This window comes from Rhineura floridana, chromosome 18 (genome assembly GCF_030035675.1).
Source record: "Rhineura floridana isolate rRhiFlo1 chromosome 18, rRhiFlo1.hap2, whole genome shotgun sequence".
Classification (NCBI taxonomy): Eukaryota; Metazoa; Chordata; class Lepidosauria; order Squamata; family Rhineuridae; genus Rhineura; species Rhineura floridana.
In genome coordinates, this window is record NC_084497.1 from 24580096 (window position 1) to 24605480 (window position 25385).

General features: G+C 48.7%; 3 protein-coding genes across 5 annotated transcripts in view; 2 read left to right on the plus strand and 1 right to left on the minus strand.

Moving 5' to 3' along the window:
- VWA1 (von Willebrand factor A domain containing 1) overlaps window positions 1-4315 on the plus strand; it is a 37148-nt gene extending 32833 nt beyond the window's left edge. Inside the window, exon 6 of the mRNA XM_061601298.1 lies at window positions 759-4315. Coding sequence (XP_061457282.1) covers window positions 759-799 — 41 coding nt within the window. The 3' untranslated portion in view covers window positions 800-4315. The remainder of the gene's footprint in view (window positions 1-758) is intronic.
- Window positions 3981-11787, minus strand: LOC133372540 (uncharacterized). 3 transcript variants are annotated; one of them, XM_061601300.1, is made up of 6 exons: window positions 11681-11733; window positions 9822-9952; window positions 8402-9284; window positions 6773-6946; window positions 5732-5932; window positions 3981-4828 (listed from the first exon to the last, which is right to left on the minus strand). In XM_061601300.1, the coding sequence occupies exons 1-5, from the start codon at window positions 11725-11727 to the stop codon at window positions 5764-5766; spliced, it is 1404 nt and encodes a 467-aa protein (XP_061457284.1). In that variant the 5' UTR covers window positions 11728-11733; the 3' UTR covers window positions 3981-4828; window positions 5732-5763. The 3 variants fall into 3 exon arrangements, with proteins under 3 accessions (XP_061457284.1, XP_061457283.1, XP_061457285.1); XM_061601299.1 differs by lacking the exon at window positions 3981-4828 and having other exon boundaries at window positions 4951-5932; XM_061601301.1 differs by lacking the exons at window positions 3981-4828; window positions 9822-9952 and having other exon boundaries at window positions 4951-5932; window positions 11681-11787.
- Window positions 11788-12629: 842 nt separating this feature from the next.
- The window catches only part of ATAD3A (ATPase family AAA domain containing 3A), a 33560-nt gene continuing 20804 nt past the window's right edge, over window positions 12630-25385 (plus strand). Inside the window, exons 1-7 of the mRNA XM_061601389.1 lie at window positions 12630-13008; window positions 15002-15078; window positions 16369-16470; window positions 18580-18639; window positions 19473-19542; window positions 20631-20796; window positions 22928-22997. Of these exons, the coding sequence (XP_061457373.1) occupies window positions 12789-13008; window positions 15002-15078; window positions 16369-16470; window positions 18580-18639; window positions 19473-19542; window positions 20631-20796; window positions 22928-22997 (765 nt within the window). The 5' untranslated portion in view covers window positions 12630-12788. The remainder of the gene's footprint in view (window positions 13009-15001; window positions 15079-16368; window positions 16471-18579; window positions 18640-19472; window positions 19543-20630; window positions 20797-22927; window positions 22998-25385) is intronic.

The window sequence follows — 25385 nt, forward strand, 5'->3', positions numbered from 1 at the left end:
GGGACTTGTGGTCCAATGACAACTGGAGGGCCCCATGTTGGCTACCCTGGTCCTAGAGTCATATTTAAAAGCTAAAGGTGTCCCCGCACTTATAGTGCGAGTCGTTTCCGACTCTTAGGGTGACATCTTGCGACGTTTACTAGGCAGACCGTATAGATGGGGTGGGATTGCCAGTTCCTTCCCCGGCCTTTCTTTACCCTCCAGCGTATGCCGGGTACTCATTTTACCGACCACGGATGGATGGAAGGCTGAGTGGACCTCGACCCCTTTTACCGGAGATTCAACTTCCTCCTTCCGTTGGAATCAAACTCCGGCCGTGAGCAGAGCTTCGGCTGCGTTACTGCCGCTTACCACTCTGCGCCACGGAGGGCCTTTAGTGTCATATTAATGCTTTATAAAGCAACTGGCGATTGTCGTCACTCTTCCACAGCTACGTGGGTGTTTGCAATGACTGACACGGCCACTTGCCTATACAAATTCTTTATTGGTTAGTTGTGACCCGGTAGTAGTCTAAATCTGATGTCCCAGAAGTTGTTGGAGCCGAACTCTCATCAGTCCCAGCTAGCATGGCCATTGGTCAGGGATGATGGGAGTTGTAGTCCAGCAACATCTGGAGAGTCACAGGTTGTGTACCCCAGCTGATCACCTGCTGGCCACTCTTTGCTCGCCGCAGGTGACCAGATGAATAGCTGTTTTACAAGTTCATTGCATGGCACAACTGACATCCCCTGCTCTCCCCCTCCCCATTTGCTTTCCAGCTTCGGCAACGGGAGGTTATAGACACCGACAGAGTGTGTGAGCCTTAAAAGACTCAAGAGGTACCTCTACAGAGCAGGGGGGAAGACTGGACAGGCATGAACGCGGGTGGGGAAGCTGCACGAGGGGTCACCCAAGCCTCCTCCAGCCCCCCCAACACTCTGGGGCCCCCTGGTGGCCATCTCGCCTAACAACTTCCCAAGATTCGGTTTGGCATGCAGAACGGGGCTCTACCTGGAAGACAGAATCCAGCTGCAGCGATGAGGCATTGGCTACTAATTCCTCATATTGCAGCAAACGGCAAAAAGACTGGGAATCGGAATGCTGCTCTCCTTACCGTAATCTATTTATTTGTGTTTTAGTATTTGCTGTATCTGGGAAAGAATGTTACAGGACACCTGTCCCGCGCCTCCCCCCCATCCTGCCACCCTTTATCCTTGATTGGATGTGCTCAAGTTAGCCATATCCCTTCATTTCAATGGGTAGGACTGACTTGGAGACAACCCACAGAGAGAGAGAGAGAGAGAGAGAGAGAGAGAGAGAGAGAGAACGAGAACGAGAGAGAACGAGAACTAGCCTACTGCACAAAGGTAAAAGTTAATTGAATTGCTCCACCCACTTTTGCCTCTGGCCCCGCCCATCACTGGCATATGGCCCCTGGAATGTTTCCTGCAAGGAAATGCGGCCCTCAGGTTGAAAAAAATTTCCCCGCCCATTATATGGCTTTTGAAAAAGGCAGTGAGCCAGAGATCTGCACACCTGGCCTAATGTGAACTAACTAGCATTTTCCATCTGTGGAACAGAATCCAGCATCTGGGGGTGATGATGCAAGCAGAACGGTCCACATCCAGCTGTTCAGTGGTGGGACAGACTGCCTCAGAGAATGGTGGGCTGCATTTAGAGCAGGTGTGTGGGAACCACTTTGACCCTCCAGATGTTGTTGTCCCAGCCAGCATGGCCAATGGCCAGGGAGGACGGGAGTTGTCGTTCGGCAATATCTGGAGGCCCAAAGGTTCACCACAGCTGGTTTAGAGATTTTTAAGCAGAGGCTGGTTACCTACCAGGGGATGCTACATTGACAAGGAGGTGAGCTAGATGGCCCTAGACCTGGAAGAGACCTCAAAGGCCATCTAGCCCAACCTCTTGCCAGTGCAAGATATCTGCTTCTACGTAATCCCTGACAGGTGGCTGTCTGTTCTGCGTTGGCCTCCCACACAGGCATAAAACTCTGCAGCATGTATTCAGATAAGATCACTTTGGAGTACTGGCTTTTCCCTGCATCGGAATGACCTCGGCGGCCCTCCCTTATCCTTTCTTCTGAGACAGAAATGGTTTCACTTTTTCCCCCCTTGCACAACTCTCCCATGTATTGTTTTACTAATGTGGTAGCAGTTGCCCCCCTCCTCTTGTCATAATGCAAATCCCTTTGGAAAGACAGCGAATTAAAACAGGAGAAGAAAACAATCTGATTGGGAAGAGACTCCGCCCTTTGGGATTCCCAGCTGGGACCTAAACTAAGCGCCGTTTTTGTTGTTGGTTGGATCTCACATCCGATGTTCGACACATAAGGAAAAGACACTTTGGGATAACCTGGTTATGATTAATCCAGGGTTCTTGGATGGTGGAGGGGGACAGAAGAGGAGAGGAAATAGTTTAAGCCCTGAGAAGGTGGCCCTGCACCACCCCCATGAGCTTTATTTATTTATTATTTGATTTATATCCCGCCCTTCCTCCCAGCAGGAGCCCAGGGCGGCAAACAGAAGCGCTAAAAACACATCAAAACATCATAAAAGCAGACCCTAAAATACACCAAAACAAAACAACTTTAAAAACATTTTCTTAAAAAAAAAAAAAAAGCTTTTAAAGCATCTTTTAAACAGGGTTAAAAAACTTTTAAAAAAAACATATTAAAAAGCAATCCCAGCACAGACGCAGACTGGGATAAGGTCTCCACTTAAAAGGCTTGTTGAAAGAGGAAGGTCTTCAGTAGGTGCCAAAAAGGTAACAGAGATGGCGCCTGTCTAATATTTAAGGGGAGGGAAATTCCTCAGGGTAGGTGAATATAGGAAGTTGCCTTCTACAATATCAGACATTGGTTCATGTAGCTCAGTACTGTTTGCACTGACTGGCAGCAGCTCTCAGGGGTTTCAGGCAGGGGACTTTCCCAGCCCTACGCGGAGAAGCTGGGGATTGACCCAGAGACCTTCTGCATGCTAAACAGGTGCTCCACCAATGAGCTACGGCCCTTCCCTTGAGACATAGGAACATCAGACACTGCCTTATATTAAGTCAAATCAACGGTCTGTCTAGCTCAGTATTGTCTACACTGATTGGCAGCGGTCTCCAGGGTTTCAGGCCGGGAGTCCCTTCCAGACTGGAGATGCCCGGGGTTGAACCTGGGACCTTGTGCATGCAATGCAGATGCTCTGCCACTGAGCGACGGCCCCTCTGAGCTTTGGAAAATAGTGATTAGGACATTGCTGCACTGTAGCGCCACCACCTACAGGTGTCCAAAGGATGGGATTGCAGGCACCATATTAACAGGGATCAGGTGATACCAAGGACCAGTAGGGCCTATTGTCCTGTAAAGCGTCTCATTTTTGCAGGGATTTGAACCCTGGTTTCCCTAGGTCCCAGTCCAACACTCTAACCGCTATGCCATGCTGGCTCTCCACACTGTTATGGGAGGCTGGGATGTTGGACCTGGAATGGAGAGACCCAGCTTCGAATCCTTGCTCAGTCACAAAGCTTACCCTTGCTCAGCCTAACCAACCTCACAGGATTGTTGTGAGAATAACACTAAGGAGGAAAGAGAGAGCTGTGCTTGTCACCCTGGGGTCCCTGGAGACAAACAACTGAAGGTAAATATAGCAGAGGTGCTGTTGGGCTGACCAAGTCCATTTTCAGCCTCAGAGGCCCCGGTAAATGCCAACCTCGCTAGCCCAGAGTTCCTGCCTTTCTGCCACAAATCAAAGCCCTACTATCTATGGCAAATTTTGCTCTGTCCGGAATGGAGGCCTAGGCATGCCTTCTATGCACCAGACCTTAGGTCCGACTGTTACGCATGCACCCTAGTTCCCTCTGTGACAGCTGCCACACTGAGGGGAAGCTACGCCTCCTGCCATCTCTGCACATAGAAATTTCAGGACCCAGGAGTGCGTCTCAGACGTATAGGTTAAGTTAACACATTTCCTTTACTGGTTAAAACCATTCAAATGTTACAGAAGAGAAAATAAATGCAGTTAGTTGATAACAGCAAAACAGCAAAAGGCAAGTTAAGGCATAATTCTTAAAAGCACTGGAGATCTGAAGTGCTGATGTAAAGCACCAATGCAAAGCAGAGGTACCCGTCTTAACTGCCTGAATTGACAAGGCGATCCGGATGCCAACAAAGCGTGAGCCTCTCAAACTGAGAAGACCGACTCCATGCTCAAAGAAAGGAATATTTATGCCAATTCTTCCTTCAAAGAGTATAGATTTATGGCACATTCCGAAGTTGGATCACTAGTGATCACAATTATCAGAGAAAAAATAAAACCATTCCAAATGACAGCAGGATGGTGCATTCCCCACTGATTTATTATTTATTAAATTTGTTAGTTGTTTTTCTACACATATATGTGCACTCACAGTGACTTAACAGTTAATAAAAAATAAAAAGATTTACTATAAAGTTAAAAACAAAAACTGTACATAAGGCGGCAGAGCTACCCTTCTTAGGAAGGCAACACAACAGAAGCCCTCCAAAAGCCTTCCAAAGTTAGGAACCAAACGCCAGGGAGAAAAGAAACGTTTTTGCCTGGCTCCTGAAGGTGGATAAAGGATATGCTGCAAGGTGATCTCAAGCCCGTAAGGGGGTGTCTGTGACAGGCTGGGGCTATTTCAGCAGTGGGCAGTAAGCAGGGAAGCAATACTGGCCCTGAAAGGGACTGAGTTGGATACAGCAAGCTGCAATCCACCTTGAGGATCTCAAAAGGCACATGACTGGCTTATTTGTGTAACTGTCTTGGTATCGCTCTGGTAACCAGGAAGACCTAGGAGTGCATCAGTGTCTGGATTCAGTCACTTGGGTCTGCAGGTAGAGGTTCACACGGCTGAGTAGGGATAGAACGGCTTGTCCCATCTAGTTCAGGAGCAGGGAACCTTTGGCCATCCAGATGTTGCTGAACTACAACTCCCATCAGCCCCGGCCAGTGTTGCTGATGGCCAAAGTAATGGGAGTTGTAGTTCAGCGACATCTGGAGGGCCAAAGGTTCCCCACACCTGGACTATACCACATTCACACAATACATTAATTCCACCATTATTCTACTTTAAACAGTCATGGCTTCCCCCAAAGGATCCTGGGAAAGATAGTTTGTGATCCCTCTTCCCATCACAGAGTGACAATTCCCAGAGTTCCCTGGGAAGAGGGACTGACTGTTAAACCACTCTGGCAACTGTAGCTCTGCGAGAAGTGCGGAGGGAGTGATTATGTGGCATCTGTAACAGTGCCAGTTCTGCAGATCAAAGCAGCCATAAGTACATAAGAACATCAGAAGAGGAGCCTGGCTGCTGGATCAGGCCAGTGGCCCATCGAGTCCAGCCTCCTGTTCTCACAGTGGCCAGCCAGATGCCCCAGTGGGAAGCCCATAAGCAGGACCTGGGCGCAAGAGCACTCTCCCCTCCTGCGATTTCCAGCAAGTGGTCGAGCGGACATACATGGAGTAAGGCAGTCCCGCAAGTGATGATGGGAGTTATAGTCCAAAACAGGGGTATTCAACACGGGGCCTTCAAGATGGTGTGGACTACAACTCTCATCATCCCTGACTATTGGCTGTGCTGCCTGGGGCTGATGGGAGTTGTAGTCCACAGCATATGGAGGGCGCCATGTTGGTCCAAAATGCCTGGAAGGCACGAGGTTGGGGAAGGCTGACTTACTCCCTCTTGCTCCCATTTTCACCAGCTGCAAGGAACAAAGGGCCATGATCCTTACCCGATGGTGCTGGTTCACCAAGGCAGATTTTTTTATGCCTGGGACTTCAGGTAGGTGGAACTGGGCCGCTGCTGGAACTCTTTGGAGGCCATTGCCAGCTGCTGCCTGTAGTTATAGATGGACTGTACATCCTGGCTGTTTCTCAACAGTTCGTTATTCTTACGGGCTTCATAGTGAAACTGAGAGTTCCTCATTTCGTACCTGAAAACAAGGGTTGGGGGAATAGAGAAATTCAAATTCAGTCCTCATTTAAAGCTGAATCTCTCCAACTTGCACTTTCTGAAACAATCTGGGAACTGAACCATGGGTCACGTTCATGGCATACTTTTATTCCACTATTATTCCAATTCAAACAGTCATGTCTTCCCCCAAAGAATTCTGGGAAGGGTAGCTTGTGAAGGGTGCCAAGAGCTCCTAGGAGACCCCTATTCCTAGTTCTGAGTGGTTTAGCAGTCAGTCCCTCTCCCAGAGAACTCTGGGAACTGTAGCTCTGTGAGGGGAATAAGGTGTCTCCTAACCACAGCACCCTTTACAAACTATACTACCCAGGATTCTTTGGGGGAAGCCACGACTGTTTAAAGAGGAATAATAATAATGGAATACATGTATGGTGTGAAAGTGGCCATAGCCATCTTCTGAAATGTGCATTTACGCAAATGTTGCAATGTGGTTCTCCAACCAAACAATGTTTACCAACAATGTATATAATTCGGTGGGAGTGTGCATAAAAATGAATATATTAGCAAAAACAACATACAAAAATGCATCACAGTAGGAGAAAGCGCTTGCAAAAATATGCACAGGAGTCAAAACTGCATACAAATATGTGTTTATTAGGAGAAATTTGCAGGATTTTTTTTTTGAAGTGCAAATTGCCACAGGAACACGGAGATCTGAATTTAAGGTTGGAAAAAAGAGGAAATTGAGGGGGGAACTGATTCACCACGGCACCTGGATCCGCATGCCAAACGTCCTGCCTTTAGCCCCTGGCACAGTTACACCCGGTGCCCACAGTCCCACCTTTTGAGGACCCCCACTAACCATTTAGGCTTGGGACCTCGGGTGCGTTCCAGCTCCTGCTGCCTCTTCAGCTCCAGCAGCCACGCCTCTTCCACACGCAGGTGCTCCAGACGGAGACGAGCCAACTCTTGCTGGTACGGAGACATTTCCACCAGGGCTCTGCCAACGGCACCTTCAGAGAGAGTCTGCAGGAACCTGAGCGGGCAACAAGGCAGTTATGCTTTCTCCACTAGCCCTCGAGGAGGCTTGAAAACATTTGCCACCAAAGATGGCCAGGCATGGGACTGTTTTCAAGCCTGTTTTCTGTTAGAGCTCTCATATATATATTGCAGTGGAGTGTAGAAATAGCTGGTCTGTTAAGACTGGTAGTTGAAAGAATAAAGAAACTGAAGGTTTACTACTGCAAAGAGAAAAGTCATGCATACTGAAGCTTCCATGCGGCCTGAGAACAAAGACAGGAGGAGAAGGGGGGAAGGGGAGGAGCAAAGCCTACAAAAGCAACAATCACTTTAGAGGAGGAATTAGCAGAGGGAAGAATAGATTGTCTTTCTGTCTGTTGCCCCCTCACTGGTTCAGATCCCTTGTAACATGCCTTGGTGCCTTACTCCCAACACTGTCAAACCACCCTTTAAAGGCAACTGGGGAGGGAGATTTTGCAAAGTCAGTTATTTGTTTCTTGCAGGCCACAAATGACTAATGCAGGGCAGTAATTGTTGTTGCTGTTGGGGCTAGTCAAACATTTTCTGGCCAGATAACGTATTTGCCAGGCTGGCCATAGGGCTGAAGAGAGGGACGCATTTCACAAATCAAAGAATTCCCCATGGGATTTTCTTTTCTATCCTGTACAGCGAGGCTACATGCGGCCCTCCAATCCTCTCTGTCTGGCCCTTGGGACTCTCCTCAGGGGAAAAACCCCTCCCAAACCACACCCCCTTGTGGTCTTGCTTCACTTCTTCTTTGGCTGTTTCTGCCTGGCTGGAAATGTGTCCTTGAACTCTGACAACGCCTCTTCCTTGACAGAGAGGGACATGGGAGAGTGTGTAGAAACTAGCCCACTGTACAAAAACAAAACTGACACGCGTTCCTTCGCCCACTTTTGCCTTTATCCCTGCCCACTGCTGACATGTGGCCCCCAGAAGGGAATGCGGCCCTCACACTGAAAAAGTCTCCTCACTCCTGCTGTACAGCTACATCACTCAACCACTTTGTAACACCATTTCCCCCCATCTAGCAGAAATGCCACCTTCCCCAGGCCCGGTAGAGCCTTCTTTGTCTTCCGCGGCTTATTCCCAAGTTTGGCCAGACACTGACAAAGACCTTTTTGACTGCCTTGCCCTTCTGTGACATAAACATAACTTAGCCAATCACCACCAGGGGCTTCATCAGCACCACCCAGTCCTTTAGTGTGGGGATCGGGGAACCTGTGACCCTTGAGAAGCTGACTGCCGTTCCCATCAGCCCTAGGCAGTACGGCCAACAATCAGGGATGATGGGAGTTGTAGTCCAGTGACATTTGGAGGGCCACATGTTCCCCCATTCCCGTTTTAGTACATTATAATATACGCTATCGTGAGCACAGAATTTAGAGTTGCTGAGGTGCAGAGCTGACTTTGAGACTGAGACAGGCTTGTGGCAGTGGTCGCCTCTTACCGTTCATTGATCTCCTGGGCCGTATGTGAGGAGATGGCAGCGGATGGCAAACTGTAAGGACTCCAAGGATCATTTCGGGTCACCTTTCCAATTGCACCGGTGGCAGTCCAGGATCCGGTGGCTAATGTCCCTAGTCTGTATATCCTTGATCGTGACTGCCTACTTGATCCACTTGTCTTCCTGGGCTTGCTCAACCGTGGCGGAGGCTGGGCGCAGGCATTTGCCTTGACCGAGCTGGGTCTCCAGGCGGGCCTCGGGGACTGAGACCGAGATCGGCGCCAGCGGGTGCGTTTGGCGGCTGGAGAGAGCGACGGTGAGTGGGCGGCCCCAGAGGAACCAAAACTAAGTGAATGGCCTCTGTCAAGTGGGAAAGAAGTCCTTTTCAGCAAGCCCGCTCTGACCGGGATCTTTGGGGGCAACAGGGACTTGACGCCGACCACATGAGGGGCTCCGAGTTTCAATGGAAAAGTGGAATCTGCTGAGGGGGGTAAAGCATTGTGACTTGCAATCTCGCTTCCCAGCAACCCCGCCACCCGGTTCACTGGGGACGTGGCAAAAGTTGGAAGGCCCAGGCTGGTCAGGGCTGAATAATCCCCTAAGGATCTGAGCAGGTGATTTGGTTTCAGGTACCACTCTCCCTCCGCTGGGGTCTTGGGTGGGCCTCCAATGCCCGATTCTATATAGGTCCCGGGAGAGGCCACCAGCCACCTGGAACTAAAGGGACTGGAGTCACCTCCAGGTTCCAGGTCAAAAGTGCGTTCTTGATCTGGGCGGAAGCTGAGACTGGCAGCTAAACTGTTCGCTTGGACTTGAAGTTTCTGCAAACTTTCTTCCAGGTCGTCAATAGCGGAGATCTCCCCAATGTGGCGAGATGAGTAGCTATCTATGTGGAAGGAGAAGCCATTCATTTAGAACAGTCAACGTGGCCAGCAGCCCAACTCTTATCCCACAAACACCTGGTATGCACTCCACACTAAGCCATGGTTGATAAACCATGGTTTAGTTAACCATAGTTTAAAAAGATCATCCGAACCCAGCCCGGCAGCTTAAGTTTGGTTTACTAACTCTGGTTAACAGGCCTCATTAATCAAGGTTTGTAGTTGGTTTACCAAATGATATTCAACTGCTGGCGGAGCAATCTTCTTTCTCCACCAGTCTGCTAAGTCACCTGCATGGAATTCCTAGTCACCTATGGTGAGTGACCAGGCAATTTGCTGACTTGTTGAACACAAGGTTGGTGTATATGGTTCTTCCTCCACCCCCAGCCAATTTTATCCTCATAGCTTCCCTGTGAGGTAGGTTAGGCTAAGAGATGATTACTAGTCTAAGGTCACCCAGTGCTCCTCATGGCTGAGCAGGGATTTGAACCCGGGTCTAAGTCCAACACTCAGTCACACCACACTGGCCTGCATCGTCTTACCATTTTCTCCTTGAGCCGGCGATGATCTTCCCAGCTTATCAAGAGCCTCATGTCTCCCTAGGCTTGAAAAAGTAAAATTGTGTGTAGTGTTGGGTCTGTTGCTGTTGCTAAGGCACGCCTTTGATTCTTCCCTTTAAAAGAAAGAATCAAACGTCACGTGTTTATGGTGTTTCCATTTTACCAATGCAGACGAAGCTTCTTCAGTCACTTGCTTTACTTTTCACATAGTGTTTCCTCCCTTTCCCCTTGGGGCACCCCTGACAAAGCCCACTCATGGACCCCCACCACCAGGGGTGTAGTCATCCAGGGTCTCGGGGGACCTTAGACCCTTTACTTTTATGGGAGCAGGATCCCAGCGTCTCCAGCATCCTGCGAGCCAATCAGCATGAAAGGGAAGTGTCTTAGCCAATGAGCAGAATCTTCTAACATGCTTCCTTCACCTTTCCTGCTGATTGAAGCCAATCAGAGTGAAAGGAGCCGTCAGCTACTGAGAAGAGCATTCTCAGTAGCTAACACTCTCCCCTTTCATACTTATTGGCTCCTAGGGGTGTCTATTGTGGGAGAAGGCATTAACAAGTATCTCATTCTCAACCCCACAGCAAAAAAAAAGGGGGAGGAGGCATGGCTATGACTAACATGAAGGGACCCTGCATGTTCTGAGCCCGTGGTTCTGAAACTCACTTTGCCATACAGCCAACTCAATCTCTCTCTTTTAACCAGAACTATTTTGTTAAACCAGGAAACACAAAGGTATACAGAAATGTCAAAGAAAGCATACAGTCTCTGGGGATGATGAACTGAGGAGGGTAGTGATGATGATGAAGATTGGTAGCAGGTAAATCATATTGTAGGATTGTTGGTGAGGTAGATTAAATGGAGAAGAGTTACCTTCTGAGAAAGAAGCTTCTGGAAGAGGCAATTCTGGTAGAGAAGTATCTTCTAAGAGAGAGAGTTTCTGAGAGAGAGATAGGTAAAAAAGGAGTGTTGTCCTCTGGGGCTACTAGGCCTACTGCTAGCTTCACTGATGACTGAAACAAAACTGAGCAGGATTTTGGAGGGAAAAATAACTAACCAATTAAAGAGAGGGGTGAATGTCACCTGACAGGAAGTTACTGTGAGGCTAAGGGAGCATAGAGACAGCCCTTTAGAGTTCCATAACTCTAACCTAATGAATGCCTTATTTAACACAACAGAAGGGGTATCTCTATATACAATTCTAACCCTGCAGAGGCAGCACACCGCACTTCTGAATTTTCTGACTAAGGGTTGGGAGACCAGGGTTCAATCCCCACTCAGCCACGAAGCTCACTGGGTGCAACCGTGAGCCAGCCACAGTCTCTCAGCCTAACCGACCTCACCGGGTTGTTGTGAGGATAAAAATGGGGAGGAGAAAGAGCATTATCCATGTATGCCACCATGAGCTCCTTGGAGAAAAGGTGGGATAGAAATGCTATAAAGCAGAACAGGAGGAATCCTTTTCCAGAAATCCCCTTGGATTTAAAACCTCAGATCAAGAAAATTCACCCATCCCAAATAGCGTTTTAAAGTTACAGGTTTAAGAACTGCAAGTTTAAGAACTTGTGCTGGAGCTTGCTTTCCCCTCCTCCCTCCAACTCCTTTTTTCCTCACGTGCCATGTCCTTTTGAGATTGTGAGGCCGAGGGCAAGGGCCGTCTTACCAACTGAATTTTTGTAAGTCCCTCAGAGAGCCTTTTTGGCTATAGGGCGGGACATAAATGCTATACATATACAAATACAAATATTTATTTGTGCATTTAAATACATGCGTAAATAAATAAATAAAAATATAGCCCTCCCAGTTCCACCACCACCCCGAAACGCCCGTCCTTCTCCCAGCACCTGAGGGTGGCTCCACGGCCCCGCACCAGCAAAGCTGTAGCCTCCATCTTGGGCGCTCTTCCCTGGAAAGCATCACTTGGCATCCACCTTAGCAACAGCCGCAACATTCGCGTTGCTAAGGAGAAGGACCGCCTCCTTCTGGGCCACACGTTAAAATCCCCTCCTTCGCTCTCACAGGCCTCGCCCTTCTTCTCAGATCACCCAATCACGTAGCGATTCCGCGCTGGGTTCTTTGAGCGGAGAACCAATAAGGAGCGAGAAGAATCAAGGGCACGTGATTCAAACAAAAACAAAAAAAAGGCCCGGGTTTTTAACTGGTTCTAACATTCAATTATTTGTCTTTTTTGCAGTCCATGGTATTATTTATTATTATTATTATTATTATTTATTTATTTTATTTGTATTCCGCCTTTCCTCCCAGCAGGAGCCCAGGGTGGCAAACAAGGAACTAAAAACACTTTAAAACATCATAAAAACAAATCTTAAAATACATTAAGACAAAACAGCTTTAAAACATTTTAAAAACTTTTTAAAGGGTTTAAAACATTATTTAAAAACATATTAAGCAATTTTGGTATGACATTCTGGTATGACAAAGCTCTCCTCCAACACCGCATTTCAAATGAGTTGATTTTTCTCTTATCCGCTTTTTTCACTGTCCAACTTTCACATCCATACATAGAGATCGGGAATACCATGGTCTGAATGATCCTGACTTTCAGTCTGCAAAATCCAAAACTAGCCCTGTGTATGACTTCAGGCACAGGGAAAATCTGTCACACTCCGGATGCTGTTAAACTTCAATTCCCATCAGCCCCGGCCAGCCTGCTAACTGAGGGGATGATGGGAGTTGTAGTCTAGCATCCTCTAATGGCTTCCGGTTCCCCAACACTTCCTCGAAACGCACGTCTATGAGTGAAGCAGGAAGGATCCTAATTACACCCCACCTTTGTTCATTTCCCCCCCCTTTGCTTCCCACCAATGAAAACGCGCCGGTGGGGCGGAAGGGGCTAGGACTGCGCTTGCGCAGAGCGAGCGGAGCTGGGTCCGCGTGTGCGCTTATGCCTGGTGCCTGCCGGCACGGCTGTGTAAGAGCAGGAGGAGCGGCATGTCGTGGCTTTTTGGCTTGAACCGCGGCGGCGGCGGCGGCGGTGGTGGGGATGCGGGCCCGGGAGTCTCCTCCGGGCTGCCTCCGCTGCCCCCTCCGCCTGGAGGGACATCTGGGGAAGGATCGGGCGAAGGGAGCCGCCCCAAGGACAAATGGAGCAACTTCGACCCCACTGGCTTGGAGCGCGCCGCCAAGGCTGCCAGGGAGCTGGACACCTCCCGTGAGTCATGGGAAGGGAAAGGAGGGGGGGAGAGGCAGGCCTCGTAGCCAGTGCTAGTCCTACTCAGAGTAGACCCATTGAAGTGAAGTGGGCATGGACTGACTTAGGCCATATCCACACCAGGCATTTATTCCAACATTATTCCACTTTAAACAGCCCTGGCTTGCCCCCCCAAAAGAATCCAGGGAAGTGTAGTTTGTGAAGGGTACTGAGAACAGTTGGGAGAGACCCTCCCATTGCCCCCCATAGAGCTGTAATTTCCAGGGTTCTCTGGGAAGAGGGATTGATGGATAAACCTCTCTGAGAATGGTAACTGTGAAGAAACTAGGAGTCTCCTATCAAGTCTTGGTGCTCTTTGCAAACTGCTTCCCAGGATTCTTTGGGGGAAGCCATGACGGTTTAAAGTGGCATAAGTGTATGGAGGGGTGTGTGACCTTAGGCTGCATTCACATCATGCCTTTAAAGTGAGATTATTCCATTTTATTTAAAGTGCTATCATGACACTTTAAAACAGGCATGGCTTCCCCTGAAGAATCCTGCGAACTGTAGTTTGCTAAGGGTGCTGAGAGTTGTGGTCCATGGGGGGGAAGGTTTGGGAACCACTGCTCTACAGAATGAAACACTTGGGCTGAGGAAAGGATTAACTGGATCTTAAGGATGCCCAGACATGCACTCCTTCTTTAAAATGCTAGGAGGGAAGAAGCGGGGAGTCCGAATAAAGCAGGGAGCAAGTGGGTAAGGGAAGATGGTAACAAAGGTGTTAGGAAAAGATGGACTTGCTGTACAGGGCTCTGTGTGCTCCTGAAGGTCTGTCTATAAAGTTCCAGGCAGGAGAGGAAAAGAGGCTGAAGCTTTAAAGCTCAGTTTAAAACGGGGAATGGAGGAACTGAAACGCATGGCAAAACCCAAACTCCGGAACTTGCTGCAAACCATTGGTCTGATTTCTGAAGCCGTTTGTATCCTCCACAAGCCGATCTGTCATTTTTTCAGCTGCGGGTTGTATCAGCGCTTGGCTGGGAGTTGCCGTTTGACCTGGCAACCCTCATGTGACTTCTGCCTTCGGTGTAAATGTTCAGCCTCGGCTCTGAGAGCTCTTTGCTGTAGCATAGTTGATCCCTGGCTGACCTGGCCAGCAGGGGCATAATTCTTAAACGTACAATTGAAATTGCAGAAATAGAACTGGCAGAAATCAGTGGGGAAATCCGTTCTTTTACTGCTGCTTTAAGCATCGCTGGAGGCTTGACAGAGACGATATAACCAATCTTTGCTGGTCATGGACCGAAATAAATTTATTCAAAGGGATATAACCAATCTGTTTATAGTGCCAACCTGGATAGCTTGACCATTTGACATATCTAGTTGTTTTGGGCGGGGAGCTTTTCCACCATCGGGCCTTGAGTGGGGTTTGCTCCTTTGAATTTAGAATTATTAGTGACTTCAAATTGCTGGGGGGGGGTGATCTTCACAGTGGGGAGAAACTAACAACAATTCCCATCAGCCCCAGTCAGCATGGCCGATGGCAAGGGGATGATGGGAGTTGTAGTCCAACACCTGGACTGCTTCCGATTTCCTGTCCTTTGCACAAAACCTGGGGTCCATGCGCGTCATTTGGGCAGTCATATAGATTTTTAATCGTATTTTTACTGCCTGTTTTCTTGTGTTTCATTGTATTACAATTTTGAATACTGTGGAACACAAATTGCAATACAAGAAAGAGAATAAGCGGTATAAATACACAATTTTTTAAAAATCATACAGCATCTAGCACCACACATTACAGTTTCTACAACAGGAAGAAAAATCATTAAGTGGCCGCCAAGACTGTCGGCAATTTTCAAGTGGTCTGTGGCGAGAAATGCTTGGGAGCCACCGCTCTAAACAGAACCCCGAGTGAAGCGGGAATAAGCCCAACTCTGTGGCTTCCTCTCTGTGTTTCCCACTTTTGGTGAAGGGCAGGTAATAAATGTCATGGTGATGATACTCTTCTTCTTAGGACACGCGAAAGAGGCCCTCAACCTGGCACAGTTGCAGGAACAGACTTTGCAGTTGGAGCAGCAGTCCAGACTGAAGGTGAGCCGAGCTTTTGGAATCGAAATTACATTGATAGCCGTACCTTTTTTAAAAAATTACTGGCTCTTTGTGGAGTCGCGGCTCGGTGTTGGAGATCATGTTTTGCGTGTGGAAGGTCCTGGATTCTGTGCATAGCGTCTCCCATTCAAAGGATCGCAGCGAGGCTCGGAAGAACCTCTGCTTTCGAGGAAGGGCAGCGGCTCAGTGGCTGAGCGACTGCTTTGTGTGCAGAAGGTCCCGGGTGGAATCTCCGGCATCTTCAGGTAGGGCTGGGAGAGATCTGCAGTTTGAAACGCTGGCGAGAGGCTGCCAGTCAGTGTAGACAACACTCTGTGTAAAGCAGCTTCCCGTGTCCCAATGATGTGACCCTCAACCTCCCGCGTTTTGCGGAAGGGCCTTAGCTCAGTGCTTTGCATGCAGAAGCTCCCAGGTTCAGTCCCCAGCCTGTCCAGGTAGGACTTAGAAAGAGAGACTCCTGCCTGAGACCCTGAGAAGATGCTGCCCGTTAGAGCAGTCGGTACTGGGGTAAATGGACAAACGGTTCAAGGGGAAGGGCTCAGTGGAAAAGCCAATGTGTGACACACAGAAATCCTCAGATTCAATCCTTGGCATCTCCAGGTAGGGCTGGGAATGTTCCCTGTCTGAAAACCTGGAGAGCTGCTGCCTGTCAGTGTGGGTAATACTGAGCTAGATGGACCAAGGGTCTGACCCAATATAAGGCAGCTGTCTGTGTTTCTAGAAACCCTTGGGAACTGTTGCCAGTGAGATAAGACAGCACCGGACCAGATGCACCAGTAGCCTGCCTGAGGATGAACCGTTTTTTTATTTCAGCTAGCATTTGTAGGTTGTTGATCTTAGGTTGTTCATGTCTTTCAAAAAGCTTGACCACCTAGCATAGGTGTGGGGAAACCTTTGGCCCTCCAGATGTTGCTGAACGACAACTCCCATCAACCCCTGGCTGTTGGCCGTGCTTGCTGGGGCTGATGGGAGTTGTCGTCCAACAACATCTGGAAGGCCAAAGGGAAAGGGACCCCTCACCTGACCAAAAGAGTCCATGGCAGAGGTGAGATCTGAACAGGAGACTTCCCAATTCACAGCTCAGCCTCCTAGCTTCTATAGTTATCCTTTTTTTCCCAGTGGTTCCTTCTTCCAGCTGTTTTTTTTAAAACCCAAAGAATTCTTGGACGTTCTTAACTGAGAAGAACCGTAACGGTGGAAAAACATCCCTGAAAGGGCAGTTCATCTACTTTTACCAATTCCACCCCTCTAATCTTTCTCTTCGCATTCTAGGAATATGAGGCTGCGATAGAACAACTGAAAAACGAACAGGTCCGCATCCAGGCCGAAGAGAGGAGAAAAACGCTGGGCGAGGAGACAAGGCAGCAGCAAGCGGTAAAGCCCTACTTTGATTATGGATCACTTTTGACTGTCCAAAGCAGGGCAGGCGAACCTTGCTGCAGCATGCCTTTTTTAGCTGTCTTCCCAGGGCTGTGTTCTGGGGTGGGTGGGGCCAGGGGCAAAGTAGGTGGGGCTAAGGGGCTGCCAGTGGGCGGGGCAATAGGTGCGGCCCTTAACTTTGTCCAGCGGGCCACATTCCAGCCTGGCAAAAGCACTCAAGGAGGGGGTGGAACAAGGCTGGTGAGGGGTGTGGCCTGGGCAGAGTCCTGGGGGCCAGTTAGAGAAGCCTAGAGGGCCGCATATGGCTCCCACACCTGAGTTTCCCCACTCCTGGACTAAGGCCAAAACAGCCTTGCAAATAAACTTCACAAAGTTACTAGTCTGCCTCCCCTCCCCAAATGCTGTTGGCCTGCCAGGAGCTGGCTGAATATGGACAGAGATCTGCGTTTCTGTCCTGCTTGCGGAGAAGGGGGAGGCTCCCTCTTCTAGCAGCCTGCTTGGTTTCTGGGTTGGGTGCACCCCTCCTTCACCAGCCCACTCACTCGCCTGCATGCAGTTCCTGCTCGCCTCTGGCTACCAAGCTAGTGTGGAAGTACAAGACTGGAGAAAAATCCTCTGCACCTGAGATCAAGCCAAAAAAAGCGAACCAGGTCCACTTACTTTCAAGTAAGCATCTATAGGCATATACAGCAAAATCATTGTTTGTATCCTGGCCTTCCTCTGAGGGTGGGGAAGGATGTGGGTTGCCCCCACTTTATCTTTGCAACAATCCTGTTTGAAACAGGCTAGCCTGAGGGAGACTGGCTAGCGTTATATGGGCTCCTTTTGGAGGAAGGCTGTGATACAAATGTGAAATTTGAATAAAAATAACCAAAACTCCCCGAGAACTTCAGGGCTGAATATTCACCTCTGATTTATCCATCCAAAGCTTCAGCACTCTAATCCAGGGATGGGAAACCTGTGGATATTGTTGGACTCCTGCTCTCAATCGGCCCTAGCAAGGCTGATGGGAGTTGGAATCCACCAACACCTGGAAGTCCACAGGTTCCCATACACCTGGCTTTCAAAGGTGTGGGGAATGGCCTGCATGGTCAAGCCGGCAGACGTGATTACAGTAAGTGACGGCAGACAGCAATAAGTCTATTGAAAAATGGAGTTTATCATTTATGGGAGTGATAAAAGTGCAAGATCTGATTAATCCCTACTTATTGCTAGGGGACATATGATGCGTTGGGGGAAAATGATAATTTTAACATGTTATTTTAAAATACTGCTTGTTCATAATTTTTTTGTTTTTTAGAAATGTTACTATTTCTGAAAGAGGATTTAATGAGATGAAAACCAAATGTGTAATGTGTTTGTTGCATATATTTAATAATATTCTAAATTCTTACTACCTATAAGATTGTGTATGTGTCTACAGTAATACCTCAGTTAAGAAATCCTCCAGGAAGGAAGCTCCTTTTAACCAAGGGTTTTTTTAAGGTGAAACTGAGTAGCTTGTGCCTTTGCTTTGCTAGGGTGAAAGTGACAAATCCGTGTCTTTCCTTTGCTTTAAAGAGATCTCTTGCTTTCTCCCAGGGCTGAGGAGGAAAGGATCCAGTATGATTCAGAGAAAGAGAAGGGGAGGGGGAAGGAGAGGGAGTGGGGGAGGGGGAAGGAGGGGGGGCTGGGTAGGCACTTTAAAGCCCCTGTTGAAGCTGCCTCCACCATCTATGAGGCGTAGGAAACTATCCCTGTTCTTTCCATGTTATTCCTACCACTGGTACCAAAGTTTCTGTTAAGGAAGTGACGTCCAGGAACGCTTCTACTTTGTTATCTGAGGTATTACTGTACAGTGAGACTTCACTGGGCATGCACTGCCTAACATTGTGCAAATAAATTTAAAGCGTTAAAAAAGATGGGTTGTAGCCAGCTCAGTTCTACTCACTGTAGACCCATTGAAATTGATAAGAGCATACCTGTTCTCCTCGATCGGTCTACTTCCAAGTAGGACTAGCATTGCATCCAGTGTCAGTTGTTCAAGTCCTATTTGTGTTTCTTTCCATTGTGTTTGGTATGAAATAATTTCTCCGCGTATGTGGGTTTTTTCCCCCCTTGAAGAGAGCACAGTACCAGGACAAGCTAGCCAGGCAGCGTTACGAAGACCAGTTGCGACAGCAGGTGAGTCCAGCTCCTGAAAACGCCTGGGTTTGTAGGGCAGTATTTTACTGCTCATAAGAACAGACCAATTGAGGGGAGGGGCTGCTGCTCAGTGGTAGAGCATCTGCTTTGCATGCAGAAGGTCAGCAACCGTGAGTCGGCAACCCCTGATTGCTCCTTCCCAGCCAGCAGCTGTGGTTAGGATGTGGTTTAGGAGGCCAGAGGATACAAGGCCACCAGAGTAGGGGAAGGGCTGTGTGGCCTTGATTTGCCATGAAGAGCCTGGGCTCTATGGCAGAGCACCTGCTTTGCATGCAGGAGGTCCTGGGTTCAATCTTCGGGCAGGTCTGGGAGAGATTCCCTGTCTGAAATCCTGGAGAGCCACTGCCAGTCAGTGCAGACAATACTGAGCTAGATCAACAAGCGGTCTGACTCGGTTTGAGGCAGCTTCCTGTGTTTCTGCGCAAGAGCCCTTCAGGTACTCGAAGAGCGTCCTCCTGCCATCCACTCTTCTCCGGGTTCAACATACCCAGTTGCTTCAACCTGTTCTCCTAAGACAGGCATTGGCCCTCTGGACGTTGCCGCACTGCAACTGCCGTCAGCCCCAGAAAGCATGGCCAATGGCCAGGGATGATGGGGAGTTGGGAGTTGCCCTCCTTTGAACCCATCCCATTATAAAGCAACTTCCTATGTTCCATTGAAGCTAATGGAGATGAGCAACTTGGGTTCAATCTCAATGGGTCTGGTCTGTGTAGGACTTAGCAGACACTAAGAGCTGCGTTCAGCTAACTTATTTACTCCTAGCTGAGCTCATTTTTGGATCTCTCTCTCTCTCTCTCTCTCTCTCTCTCCAGCAACTCCTAAATGAAGAGAACTTGAGGAAGCAAGAGGAATCTGTTCAGAAGCAGGAGGCGATGAGGCGTGGTAAATATCAAATCTCTGGGTTGCTAAGTCCTACTCAGAGGAGACCTGTTGACGTGAACGGAGCTAAGGTAGCCGTGTTCATGAACTTCAGTGGGTCTGCTCCAAGTAGGGCTGGCATCGGGTGCAACTCTCTGGGCTTCCACTCACACACGCCCTTGTTGGAAGCAAAGCAACAAAGAATCCCCGCAAGGCACGCAAGAGGCCACTCACTTTGGTCTGGCAGCCGGTGGGCGGGTGGTGCCATCTGTGTTTTCTAGATCTTCTAATTCTTCAACCTCGGATCCCAGCGTGTTGTCGGATGACAACTCCCGTCAACCCCAGCCAGCTTAGCCAGTGGCTAAGGATGATGGGAATTGTAGTCCCGCAACATCCGGAGACTAGATGTTCTAGATGAAGGAGAACAGAGCTTCCCGCAGACCTAAGGAAGGCATGGCTGCTTCCTTTATCTTTCCGGGGATTGCTGGTACAGCCTTTGTCCAGCTTCCCTTCATCATAAGGCTTGCAATAATAAACTCAGACAGGCTATTTGTTGTGAAGTCACCTGTGACAACCCCCTCCAGGGGAACTGTCAGAGGTCCAGGCTCGCCCTTTCTGCAGAGTGTCCCTGGTGGACCCCTGACCCCTACTAGGATCAAGGGACCATCTCATCACAGGATCCTTCTGTTGGCTCTTTCTTTGAGTCACCCCTTTCCTTGGGCACGTCACTCGGACTTGCTCCCCTCAGTGTTTGTTTAGCAGGTTTGGGGGAGAGGGTCGCTCCTTCCACCTCCCCTTTCCCTTGTTCCCCTCCTCCCCCATTCTCCAGCATCTGCCTACAGCCTCCGATAAGAGCCTCTTCCTTTCACCGCATTCCCAGCTGCCCTCCCCCACTTCTGAAAACCACCTCCACATGCTGTTTGGCTCTGTTTCCTTCGGGACAAGTTGACAGTGACCAGCTGAGCAATCCCCGTAGAGTCTGTCTCTGCCACTTCACACCCCTGTTAGCCACCCTGCTGGATGCAGCCAAAGGGTCCATCCGAGGTCCCCCGGTGCCTCTGGGCCGTGTGAGGTGCTTCTCCAACGTGCCACCACGTGTTGTTTTTATGCAGCTACGGTGGAGCGGGAGATGGAGCTCCGGCACAAGAACGAGATGGTGCGGATCGAGGCTGAAGCCCACGCCCGCGCCAAGGCCGAGCGGGAGAATGCCGACCTCATCCGGGAGCAGATCCGGTTGAAAGCAGCTGAGCACCGCCAGACAGTGCTGGATTCCCTCAAGTACGTCTGAATGAGCCCGTTCCATTCTGTTGGGTGCGCAGGCTTGTGGTTTGGCAGCTTTTGCTTTCTCTCCTTTCTAGATCTCCTCCTTTCTATAAAGCCCTATGAGGAGAGACTGAAAGAACTGGGCATGTTTAGCCTGGAGAAGAGAAGACTGAGGGGAGATATGATAGCATTCTTCAAGTACATGAAAGGTTGTCACACAAAGGAGGGCCGGGATCTCTTCTCGATCGTCCTAGAGTGCAGGACATGGAATAATGGGCTCAAGTTGCAGGAAGCCAGATTTCGACTGGACATCAGGAAAAACTTCCTAACTGTTAGAGCCATACGACAATGGAACCAATGACCTAGAGAGGTAGTGGGCTCTCCGACACTGGAGGCCTTCAAGAGGCAGCTGGACAGCCTCCTGTCGGGAATGCTTTGATTTGGATTCCTGCATTGAGCAGGGGGTGGACTGGATGGCCTTACAGGCCCCTTCCAACTCTACTATTCTATGATTCCTCCCCTCTCCCCAAATTGGTTTTCCGTTGCTGCCCGGTCTGCTTTGCAATGATCACCTTTGAGATGGAGCGAGCAGAATCGTAGACCGCATTCCAAACGTTACTGCTTATGTTGAATTTCTAGAAGGGAATCGCAATACTATTATTTTTAACCCTGTTCCTCACAATCCCCAGTGTGCAGTTCACTCTTTCAGGGCTGCTATCCACTGAGCTGTTATTAAATTATTATTAATTTTGTTTTAGTTGCTTCTCATGAGGCGTCTCGAAGCGATGTACAATATAATAGCAGATATATATGTATAACAGTTACAAATATCAAAATAGGTTTTATCCAACTTGGAGCAGACCCATTGAAATTAATGAACCTAAGTTAGACATGATCATTAACTTCAATGGGTCAACTCTAAGTAGGGCTAGTGTTGGAGACACCCCAGTGAAAACAACTGTATATATAAAATCATTTTTTTAAAACAAGTTGCAGTTTAAAGCAACAGCTTTAAATCAATTGAGATCCAACTTTATACCAACTGGGATAAAGTTTTTAAGACATTTGTTGAAAGTGGAACCTCTTTTACTGAAGAGCTTCCACTTTCATCAAGCCTTCGGAGTAGATAACCTTTGTCCCCATCTGCGTCTGTATTGTAATTGTTTTTTTAAAAGGTTTTGAGCGAGGTTTTTAGTGTTGCTTGTTGTTTGCTGCCCTGGGCTCTTTTTGGGAGGAAGGGCGGGATCTACATGTAATAATAAATAAATAAACAAAAGGGAGGCATCAGGACTGAGTATGGACCTCTTGATTTTTTTTTCCAACCAGAGTTTGGACATTCTAATCCAGGGATGGAGAACTGGTGGCCCTCTGGATGTTGCTGGACTCTGCCTCCCATCAGCCCCGCCAGCCTGGCCAATGCTAATGGATGATGGGAAATGAAGTCTGGCAACTTCCAGAATAACAAAGGTCCCTGGGCCCTGCTACCTGTGGCTGCCAGCCATGATGGCTATGCTCCACCTCCACTGTCGAACGCAGTCTGCCTCTGGTACCCGATTGCTGAGAATCGCACATCAGGAGAGTGCTGTTGCGCTCAGGCACTGCTTGTGAGCTTCCCATTTAGGCGTCGGGGTTGGCCACTCTGAGAACAAGATGCTGGGCTGTGATGAGCAACTGACCTGATCCAGCTGGGCTGCTCTGTTCTTTTTTTTGTTTAATTGTTCCATGCTACGTGAGAACTGAAATAGGTTAAACCAGACGTAGCCATCCTGGTGCCCTCTAGACCAGCCTTTCCCAATCAGCGTGCCTCCAGATGTTGTTGGACCACAACTCCCATCAGCCTCAGCCATTGGAAATGGTGGCTGAGGCTGATGGGAGTTGTGGTCCAACAACATCTGGAGGCACACTGGTTGGGAAAGGCTGCTCTAGATCTTTTGGACTACAGCTTGCATCGTCCCTGACCCTTGATTGGGGCTCAATTGAATCACTTGGGTTAAACAAACAAGCCTGATCGTAACCCTCTACCCGAGCTGATGGGTCCACTGATTATTTTTAAACCGATTCAGCCTTGCGACCCGACGTGAGAACAGAACTGTTTTCTCCGCCCCCCTGTTCTTTCCTGACATTTCTTGCTTCTTTGTCTCCCTAGGACTGCCGGGACGTTGTTTGGAGAAGGGTTTCGTGCCTTTGTCACGGACTGGGACAAAGTGACGGCCACGGTGAGCCAGGAAATTCTGTCCTGGGGGGCAGCCCCCTTGGTTTGAGATTTGGCTGGGGAGGAGGAGCAAAAGGGAAGATAAGCAGAGAGAAACATGGACGGGCTGTAGCTCAGGGATAGAGCGTCTGCCTTGCATATTTATTATTATTGCAAATCTATTTGTATACTGCTGGCTCGTTTAAAAACATCAATACTGTTTACAAGTTAAAAAAGCAACCATACAATAAAAACATTAATAAAAACAGAGGTCAACTATTTTATGCAGAAGGTTCCAGGTTCAAACCCCGGCATCTCCAGGTAAGGCTGGGAATGTCCCCTTGTCTGAAACCCTGGAGAGCCACTGCCAGTCAGTGTAGGCTATACTGAGCTAGATGAACCACTAGAGTGACTCGGTATAAGCTAGCTCCTTACGTCCCAAGGGCTAGATAGAGAGCTGTAAAGGGCCACCTTCAGCCCCCAGACCTGAAGCTCCCTGCCAGCGTTTCAGATCAAGAGTGGACTGGCAACCTTTTCGTTCTGTCGAGGGCCACATTCCCATAGGGATAATCTGTCAGGGGCCACATGGGCGGAGGCAACAGCCAGCGATGGGCGGAGCCAGAGACGAAAATGGATTCTCAAACCACCTATTAAGGAGCTGAGAGTTGTAGAATAAATAAAGGGCTGGGGAAAGTTCTTGTCTGAATCCCTGGAGGGCTGCTGCCAGTCAGTGTAGACAACACTGGAGTTAGAGGGGCCAGATGCGATACGAGGCGGCTTCTAGCTCAATCTTGCCTGTGCTGACCGACAGCCACTCTCCAGAGTTTCCAAGATCTTTCCCAGCTGTGTTTGGAGACACCAAGGGTTGAACCCGGGGCCTTCAGCCTGCCGGACAGGTGTTCTGCCACTGAGCAACAGGCCTTCACCTTTAAAACCATTAAGTCCGTCTGTAAAATCAAATAGGGACAATACCTGGAAAAGCCTGGCTGAATGTAACACGCCCTCCTTGTCTGAAGAGAAACTGTTCATTCTATCACCTTGTTACTGCCTGTGTTGAACAGGTCTAAGATATCCAGTAGATGACTGAGTGCTCTGTGTGTTCTTAAACCTCTGTCCCATGCCGCCTTCGTAAATGCTCTTAACTGTCAAGATTAGAAGCAACACAATTAATCAAGTAAAAAACAGTGAAATGGAGAATACCTATACGCGTGAATGAATCTTTATTGCTCAGAGCCATAGGCTCCCACAATTCAACACACGTAAAAGGAAACTACAAAATACATATTAAAAATACAAGTCATATTTCAACAAAACACAGTTCTACGTAGAGTAAAGGAACAACAACAGTACATTGCAAATAAAATATCCTCTCCCGAGCAAAAGGTATACTGACCCACCCCATGACTTAGTCTATATATACTATAAACTGTTTAATCAAAGACCTCCCTAAAGCAGCGTACAGATAAAAATTTAGATGCTTGTCTTTATCTCGCTTTTCCTCCAAATGCTTCAAAGCAGTGTGTTTGGTTCTCTTCCTTGTCCATCTCATCCGTAAAACAACCCTGTGAGGTAGGTTAGGCTGCGTGTGTGCAGCTGGCCCAAGGCTTCCTCGTGAGTTTTGTGGCTGAGTGGAATTTGAACCTGGATCTGCCTGGCTCCAGTTGCACCCTCTAACCATCGCACTGCACTGGTGATCTGCAGCAAACTTGGGTTCAAGGGAGGAAAGCGTGTAAGTCTTTGTATTTTGTTTCGCAAACGGCACACTGATAGAAATGCCTGTGTGTTCCGCAAGATGCTTCTGGTTGCTTGTTCCCCAAGCAATTGGTATTCAGAGGTATAATGCTCTTGAACATGGAGGTTTTGCAAGATCGATTTTGGGAGTGCAGTGCACGCTCTCAGTTTCCTGGTCCTCCCCGTCTAGGTGGTTGTGGGTTTTTTTAATGAGCAGCAATTGCATCTTGGGTACACTAGGTGGGGTCTCTCCCTTTTCAGTGACGAGATCCATCCAAGCACAGTCACGATGTGCCTTTTTTGGCCACCCCCTGCCTGATTGCGGAGCTCGATATTTGGCTTGCGGTTGATCGTCAGCTGTTGCTGCGATGGGAGAGCTGTTGAAGCGAGCCTGTGGTTTTTTTTGCAACGCTGAAAACACAGTATTTGCGTAACTCTTCAGCTGTTAAATAGAACAAGCATCTCTGGAGGTTGCCGGTCCTTAGAGTCCAGCTCTGACTCCCCTCCAGCACCTTCTAAGCTTGGTGTTTTTTTGATGAGAACGGCCGGCAAGGAAGAAAGAACCGGCTGCAGTTGCCAAGCAACTACCAGAGGATGTTCTGCGACTGCCTCTTGGCCCAGGAGAAGATCCCTGGAAACTGTTTCCAGGTGGAAAAAAGAAAAATCCCTTGCATTTGTCACG